This window comes from Brachyhypopomus gauderio, chromosome 1 (assembly GCF_052324685.1).
Source record: "Brachyhypopomus gauderio isolate BG-103 chromosome 1, BGAUD_0.2, whole genome shotgun sequence".
Taxonomy (NCBI): Eukaryota; Metazoa; Chordata; class Actinopteri; order Gymnotiformes; family Hypopomidae; genus Brachyhypopomus; species Brachyhypopomus gauderio.
In genome coordinates this window covers 28,968,135-28,976,911 of record NC_135211.1, presented here as the reverse complement: position 1 = coordinate 28,976,911, position 8,777 = coordinate 28,968,135, and the positions used below count along the sequence as shown (strand labels likewise).

General features: G+C 48.4%; 1 protein-coding gene across 3 annotated transcripts in view; it reads left to right on the top strand.

The window, feature by feature from the left end:
• The window catches only part of arhgef10la (Rho guanine nucleotide exchange factor (GEF) 10-like a), a 91,612-nt gene that overhangs the window by 75,031 nt on the left and 7,804 nt on the right, over positions 1-8,777 (top strand). For all 3 annotated transcript variants that reach the window (XM_077007709.1, XM_077007707.1, XM_077007708.1), the window contains 3 exons: positions 858-1,069; positions 2,053-2,216; positions 4,703-4,881. In XM_077007709.1, the coding sequence (XP_076863824.1) occupies positions 858-1,069; positions 2,053-2,216; positions 4,703-4,881 (555 nt within the window). The remainder of the gene's footprint in view (positions 1-857; positions 1,070-2,052; positions 2,217-4,702; positions 4,882-8,777) is intronic.

Sequence of the window (8,777 nt, the reverse complement as noted above, 5' to 3'; positions counted from 1 at the left end):
CTGTTTTTTCTTGATGTAAGGCAATGGTGAATAAATGCATGGAGGTGTTGTTCTGTCAGGGATCATATTTGTCATCATAGACTTCATCTCACATCAGCTAATCGGTCGTTCATCCATGAGCCCTGCATTCTTAGATGATGCAAGATTCTTTCAAAGACCCTACGTCTCCTCTCTACCCATCCACCTCCCCCGGTGTTGAAAAAAATCTTTGGAGTTTGAAGAAGAATGTCTGACGTTATTGAAATGACACCGTGAATCCATTAGGCCCGATGCTTAGGAATCTGAGAAGTATCCAAGAGTGTACAGACTCGATTTGAAAGGATATTTGATTTCAGCCGGTCTCTGTCCTTTGAAATTGAAATTGCTGACAGGTAGAAATATCGTGGCTAAGAGGAGTAACAGGAGCGGAAGTGTTTTCTGCCATCTGAAATTTGATCAAGGCAGGATGGGGCATTGGGAGTGTAGGCACGTGTTGGAGAGGAATAACTCCCACAGCTGCAGGACTCGCCAACAGGACTTACTCTCTCTTCATCTCTCGCTCTCTATCTTTCTGTCTCTCTTTCTCCCTGTCTCTCAATTTTTTGTCCCCTCTCCATTTATCTCTCCTTTCTTTCCCTGCGTCTTTGTCTCCCTCTTTCTCCCTGTCTCGTTGTCTGTCGTATTCCCTCTCTCTCTCTGTCTTTCTTTCATTCTATCTCTCTCACTCACCTCCCCGTTCTCCTTTACCTGACCAGCCCCAGGGCTTCTGGAGGAGCAGACTCTATGATGAGGGACTGACCCTGTGAACGTGTGCTCTGCTCTCTCTCACCCCCCCCCCCCTCTCCTTCACCCCCCCAACCCTCTCTCTCTCTCGCCAGGTCGCCAGTGGAGGGAACTCTGGCCAGGGTCAGCTGGAGATCTTCTCCCTGAACAGGCCGACCCCTCGGCCGGTGAAGAGCTTCCAGGTGGGCGCGGCCGTGCGCTGTCTGGAGTTTGTGCCAGAGCCCAGGTCTCCTGAGGTGGACAGACCTTTGGTCCAGGGCGTCTCTGCTGCAGCGAGCACTGTATGTGTGGGTCTGGAAGATGGCAGGTACAGCTTTTGACTAATGAGGTCACTCGTTAGGTGTCATGCATTAAGTTAATATAAACCCAAAAAAGCATGAATATTTTTTGTTTAAAACATGTTTAATTGAATATCATGAAAAGTATTGCATGGATTTTTTTTATCACTACCACAAACTAATGCCTGCAAATTGTCACTCACTGTTGACAGTTTCATATCAAAGGCTCATTACAGCTTAGAGTAAACTCATTAGAATAAAGTAGGCATTCGTTCTGTCTCCACTGAGAGCTTTTGAAAAACACATTTTACAGTAAATAGCTGTATGAATCACAAAGATTGTCTTATATATTTCTCTGTGGCATCTTTGTGAATACAGAAGTGTTTTCTCAGGTTTTTTGCCTCCTGAATAGAACCACAGTCCTTTGTGAGGAAACTGGAACCGAGTTTGTCGCAGGACGCAGTACAAGTGCCCGTCTGCCATGAAGAAAGGATCAATCTTAGTATCAGAAATGAGACTGTGGTGGTTTCCTGTACGAACATTGTTTGTTATCGGGGAGAATAACTGAAGAAATTCTTTGTCCTGAAAAAAGTGCTCTTGTGTTTTTGAATGGCTTTATTCATTCTTTTCTGTACATAAACTGAAATCTTATTTTTCCTTTAACTTTCAGACACTTTCAGTGTTGCAAACCATAAAAGAAAAGAAACAAATATGTTGAAGCATGAAAAATGCTGGTGATGGTTTACTGTATTTTGGCGTTTGATAAACAGAGCTTGACTGGTGGGCGGTTTAGTACTGGCTCTTGAGGTGGAGCTGTGCTCCTCGTGGGAAACTCTGACTGGTCACCGAGAAATATAAACAAAAGATACGATCTAAACAAAAACGACCTGATCTAACAACGTCTGTCCAGCCCAGCTTTTGGGTGTGAAAACCCAATCTGGCTCTTTGAGCGTGCTGCCCTCCCAGATTGCTCCTAAAATGGCAGCTGTGCGTTTTGTTGTGTCTCGCGCAGGATTCTGATCTACGGAAGCATGGAGACGGCAGCTCAGGCCCTCCTGACCCTGCGGGGTGCTCAGGGATCTCCTGTCCTGTGTCTGAAGCACTCCATCTCCACCGGCTTGCTCTGGGCTGGCCTGCAGAACGGCTCTCTGCTGGTGTATCGCAGGCAGCCTGAAGGTTGGTGCTACAGCAAGCTTGGAGCACAATCCTGTCAGACACTATCATCTTCAGAAACTATCATCTTCATTTCATCCATCCTGCCCATCCTGGTTATTTATTTATAATTTTTTATCTATAAAAAAAACCACATGTAATGTACATAATGTACCCTATATTTAGTTACCCATAGTGCTTTGGGGGCTTAAATTCCCTATTGATTGTTTGTAATGGGTAAATTCCTGCAACACATTTGCTGCGACGCAGACAATGGCGCTTTGTGAGTTCTCGTTCACGCTAATGGGATGAAACAGTAAATAGGGAGGGGATAATTAAGTTAGATGATCGTTATGCCAACCCCTGAAAGGAACGCAGTGGAGTAAGAGGGTAATCAAATCAAATTAACAGTACAAATGAGTCAGATTGTCTTCGTGTTGTAGTTGTTCTTTCATCAAACTTCCTTTCAAACATTCAAGGATGGGCTTGTTTTGTTTTGATTTTTATTTGTTGTTGTTTTTTTTTTTGGCAACTCTGAGGTGAGTGCCGTGCTGAGTGTGTGAGAAATATTAGTTCTGTCATGTGTTCTGAGTGTCGACGGATGAGGCGGGGTGATGGGACGTCTCCGGCGATGTGTTAGCTGCACAAAACAGCCAGTGGATCCAGGATTACCTTGAAAGCAAATTACCAATTCATGAATGTGTTCTGTGGTTTGCACTGGTGCCTTAGATTATTCACAGTAAGTAAGTGTGAAGTAATAAGAATTCATGTGGCTGGAAACAAGAAGCTTCAGTATCCTCATACATGATAGCTAGTGAGCAGCTGCGTGTGTGTGCACGTGTGTGTGCGCGTGTGTGTGCACGTGTGTGTGCGCGTGCGTGTGTGTGTGTGTGTATATATTTGCATATATAAAAGCAGCCAGGCATCAGGTCTGGCCTGGAGAGAAAACTGAATCAGCATTTTCAGTCATATTCAGCTGACAGCAGAAACAGTCATTGCAATATTGGTTTATCACCTTATGCCACTTACCTGCCTGGGCACTAAGAATTTGCTCCACTGGCAGGACAATTGTGCACAACCTCATGTGGCGGGCCTGTTAAATATTACACTAGATTTAAAATTTATAATTAAAAGAGAAATTCCAAAAAGCCATGCAGTTTAATGGATGAGGCGACATTCTGTATACACTGAATGAAAGTAAGATGTTCTCAAAAAAGAAATAGTAGAAAAAAGTAATGAAGTAACAATGAGAGGATGGATGGAAGAACACCCAGAATTCTCCCATCAGACCAATCAGACGGGGTTTGGAATTGTGTTAGCGTGGCATTTTTATTCTAGAAATTTCTTGCTTTCTTCTTTGTGACTTAAAGTAATGAATTTGTTCTCTTGTTTAAAGTACACAAAGGAAATGCAGGAATAATAATAAGATTGAAGCCTGTATCCTGCTGAAGGGCGGAGCCCCTGAGCCAATAAAAACCCGTCGGAATGAGACGCCGTGGAAACTGTCCTCTGCCCCTCCTCTTTGTCTTATTGCTTTCTGAGCCTATATAAAAAACCTGATTATTAAAGACGGCATCCCCGGACGCTCCGAGCGTCTGCTTTCTCGTCTCTCTCTTCCGCCTCTGAATGTCCTCTGTGGCGGAGGACGTGAATGGGTCTGGGGCTCGTGGGTTGTGAGTGGCCGGCGGGGATGTTTTCAAAGGGGGCGGTTGGAGAGATGGAGGAGTGACATTTCGGTTATGCCAGGCAATTAACCTGAGGAAGGCGGGAGACATTGTTACACTGTTGTGGTTTCAAAGGTAGAAATAAACAACTCGAAAATGTTAATTAAATGACTCGCTGCACACCCTTCTCTAATTTTGCTTCATTAACAGACGTGTGTGTGTGTTTGTGTGTGTGTGTGTGTGTGTGTTGAGGCATTATGTAGCAGGCGTCACAGTGCTGTCCACGATGATTACACTGCATGCCCTGTGATTAGGCCCATAAGGCCAGAGACCTGCTTCATTCTGAGCAACATTTTAGTTTGAGGGAAATGATGAGACCTGTGATGAGCGTCTTCTCCAGTGTTGTCATTAACCTGACACTCTTCAGCGCGTTAGCATGGCAAGAAAGCCGGCAATTTTCTTGTGAGGTCACCAAGTTCCGGCCGCGCATGTTTTGATGTCATGTTAGCTCTTTCTCTGCGTTTTAAACCGTCGTCAGAAGTCTTAGTCTCTCTCCTGTCCCTTTGTCTCGAAAACACAAGGATTTACTCCTCTGCATTAATGGAACCAATTTAGCTTAAGTGACTTGCTTTGGGCAAAAACAGCCAAATCACCGCATGGCACATTTTTCTAATTCCGCTATTTGATGACTTCTTCTAAAAGGTGATAAAAAGCTAATTAAATAGTTTCAGCTAGTTTGTCTTTATTTTCTTAGCGTTCTGGACATGTTCTTCACTGACTAGAAACATGGCGGCAAAACAGTAAACGCTTTCATTCCACTGTGTCTGTCTCCTCTTGTTCTGCTAGTTCAGCTGCCGCGTGGGGATGTTTCGCTGAGTTCGGGGGATCTGTGGCGGCCGGACTCCTGCAGAAGCCTCGTGTTGGGTCAGCAGCCCGTCCGGACCCTACTCACCCTGGATGACACCGTCTGGGCCAGCTGTGGGAATTCTGTGTCCGTTGTCGACGGCTGTGGGCTGGCCAGCCGGGTAGGTCTCCGGCTCCTGAACGTGGCCATTTCTCAAAGCGTTTGCTCTTTCGTCTCTAAAAATAGCTAATGGGACGCTGCAGGCCACCCTCCTAGGCCCCTGGCAAACACTGACTGACAAATTAGATTGTGCGTTAAGATCAATAAGGCTACAGCCCTGCCATCCATTGCTGTTGTGGTCACAGTCTTGACTCTGGGGGGTGTCCTGCCTCGGACTTACCAACTGTACACACTGAGTAAATAGACTAGATCTTCTATGAATCTTTTCCCCCAGGCATCCTAAATGCAGACAGTCGTACCTTTGGTGCAGACTCTGAAGATGCATCTCCCGCTCAGCTCTGCTTTAGACCTGCCGCTTTATTCTCACAACCTAAATGAAGCATCTCTTCCGTCCTTTGAGATTTCCCTGGATGGTCCCACAGAGAGGGTTGTGCCTCAGTGCTGAGCTGGTGGACTCTCACTTTCCAGAAAGCTCCGTCTTGTTCCACTGATTATGCCACACCCCTCCCTCTGGGGAGCCGTCTGGGTCTGTTGACTTGCAAAGCCAGCCCGTGCGTGCTGTGTCCCGGGACTGCGAGCTGGATCTCATGGAGAACGTGGCCCTGACCTCATCCCTGCTGTGTGCTGGAAGCACCCTTTCACGACCGCAGTCATTTGGATCCATGGCGGTGGTCATTGGCTCTGATCGCCGCCGATTGCGTTTTGGGGGAAAGGACGCGTCCTGGAGCGGCCTGGCGGTGGACACGGCGAACCGGCTACCGGGTCCCCCACGGTGAGGCTGGTGGATCGGGGAGGCGGGGGATCGGCGTGTGAAGCAGCAGAATGCCCCAACACATTGACCCAACACGCTTGACTGTGAATACACCTCCCCCACTCCCAAGAACACATTAGAAGCCTCACAAAAGCACAGCAGAATGAGACGGCGGGCTCGTGTACACGGGCGTGCGCCATGCTCCGAGATGTGCCTTCCGCTAAACACACGCCGTACAGATCTGATAAACATTACCAAGCCAATGCAGTGATTAATAGGCACCCTACAGTGACCTCTCTTACTGAAGTGCTCATCCACACACCCACACAACCCAGAAGTCAGTGTGTGTGGAGCGTGCTGAACAGTGTGTGAAAGCTAAGGATGCAGTCTGGGTGGGACTGCCTTGGTCATTATGTTTTACCTTTTCAAAGGACCTTTCAAATGCAGTTGAGAAATGCCTCCTTTTTGAAAAAATCCCAGGTGTGTCCTTGTAGAGCGCTAATCACCCACAATTCCATGCAGCCTGTGTGATAAAACATTCGAAAATAATGACCAGAACAGCAGATGGCCGGAGCTCTGGGGGGTTTGGGGGTCCGCACTAGATTTCGTCAATTAAAACTGTACATGTTGTTATAAAACAAAAAAAAGATTTTACATTGATTGCATATTAAGTTCTAAAATGCACCATGATGCCACAAGCACAAGATCTGTAATGTTGTGTCCAGTCCTCTTATTATTGTACACTAATGTTCCCATTAACTGCAGAGAAACTGGATGGTTACTGCCGGGCGACATTTAAATGTTAGTTTTGTGATTTAAATGTGTTGCATCACTGGCACTGTTAGCCATTCTGGTTCAGTGAACCCTGGTCGTCTCAGTGGTGCTGCACTGAGTGCTAAGGAGAGTGATATGAAGACCTCTGCTACCAAACTATGTCCTTGTCAGGGGGAATTATTTTGGGTAAATTTTGGGTCTGAGGTAATCCCAGTGCCAATGGTCCAGTGCCAATGGTCCAGAGACATCTAATGGAAGGTCGTGCCCTAACGTGGAGTGGGAGTGAGTCTGCTTGTGTTTACATCAGACCCACAGGTGCAGTTCTGCTCTCTGTGGACAGAAACAAGCAGGACCTCCACCGCGGTGTAAGCGCAGGTGCCAGCCTACCAGCGGAGTAGCCACTACAGCCAAATAACCCCCATTCTGTTTTTGTTTATTTCCCAGCATTCCCTTTATCATTTGTTCTACTGCTTCAGCTGGAGTGGGTGGGAGAAGGAGGCAGGCCAAGTTTGACTTACCAGGGGTATGTGTGGGTGGGTGGGGGGGGGGGTGGGGGTCAGAGAGAGAGAGAGAGAGAGAGAGAGAGAGAGAGAGAGAGAGAGAGAGAGAGAGAGAGAGAGAGAGAGAGAGAGAGCGTCTACTGCCGGGCAAGTCAATTACATGAAAACACATCAAAGGCATTCTCAGTGTTTCAGTCATCTAGTCTCCACTCTGTCAGAGGGCCTCCCACTGGCAAGGGCAGGAGAACAGGTGCTAATCCCTGTGTGGAGTCAGCCCGCCCCCGCCCCATTTTATCGGGCCCTGCCCCTTGCTTGCCCCCACCGCCTAATCTACTTCGCTCTCACGCTGGAGACGCCACGGGGGGTGGGGGTGGGGGGTTAGGGGCGAGTCACGGAGCTCCTCGGTGCTGAACCAGAGGGGCCTGTGTGCACGACTCCGATAAGAAGCAGTGCACCTCCCTCCCGCCTCATTAGAGGAACGTGAGCGAAATACCTCCCCTGCCCCTACGGCCCGCTTAAAACAGTGTTCAGGAGGAGGGGCGGTGTTGCTTTCTGAGGAAGCGCAACGAGGCTTTTGCTATTAGTCACTCTCTAATTGAAGCCGTCGGATGTCGAGTGTGCGCGACGTGCCGGGTGGCCGGCGCACCTGCGGGGAAGAGGAGGGGAGCTGTGATTGGAGGGGAGCTGTGAGAGGAGGGGAGCTGTGATTGGAGGGGAGCTGTGAGAGGAGGGGAGCTGTGATTGGAGGGGAGCTGTGAGAGGAGGGGAGCTGTGATTGGAGGGGAGCTGTGAGAGGAGGGGAGCTGTGATTGGAGGGGAGCTGTGATTGGAGGGGAGCTGTGAGAGGAGGGGAGCTGTGATTGGAGGGGAGCTGTGAGAGCTGACGCCTCGGCCGCTCCACTGCTCCTGCCTGCCAGGTGTGGTGTTTAGGGCCTGAACCAGGGATGCTGTGCGTCTGATCTCTTGGATCAGAGTCCCAAAGCCAAAGGACGCCCGGGTGCTTTCCGGGCCGGGTGCTTTCTGGGCCGTGCCCCGTGTCTGCGCTCCTGATACACTCTTCATTCTGTTTGGGAAGCACAGAAATGAATTCCCATGTGCTTCTCACTGTTGTATTCCTCTGCAGATTTTGTATATGCAAACAAAGTGACTCCTAAGGAGCATCTTGAGTATGAAGGTCTGCACCGGACACGTCTGCTGCGTTTCCATCTCAGCAGCTCCACAGACTTGACTTTACTAACATCTCATAAAGCATCTCAGAAACTTTGTGGAAAGTTCAGGCTGTGTTTACCTCAACAGGGAGAAGCATGTTTTTCGACTGGTGCCAGAGTTGCCGTTGGGTCATTAGAGATGTGAGCAAGAGAAACAAGGACCAGTTTCAAACGATGTGAAAACGACCTGTGACAGATCAGAGACCTGTAGCCGGGCTCCCCGGAGGTAACATGACGGGCAGGGAGAAGCCTCGAAGAAAACAAGCCCTGAACCTCTCCGAGCGACTTCTCAGTCACGGCTGGGCGCGCCCCCTTTACGCCACACGTTTCCATTCTGTCAAATGTAGACATGAGTGAGTGAATGCCTGCTGTTCGGAGAGCATTTTAAAACATTTTTTTTCGTGTACAAGAACAAGCTCTCGCTGATGACTTCAGAAAGAGGCAGGAACGAAAACAAAACAAAGAAGTAGATGCGTTAATGGAACTGCTCACCATTACGGCCAAATGTGCCGGCTGCTGTCTTTTCCTGCAACCAAATGATCATGACAGAGAGAGAGGTGTGGTGTGTGTGTGTGTGTGTGTGTGTGTGTGTGTGTGTGTGTGTGTGTGTGTGTGTGTGTGTGTGTGTGTGTGTGTGTGTGTGTGTGTGTGTGAGAGAGAGAGA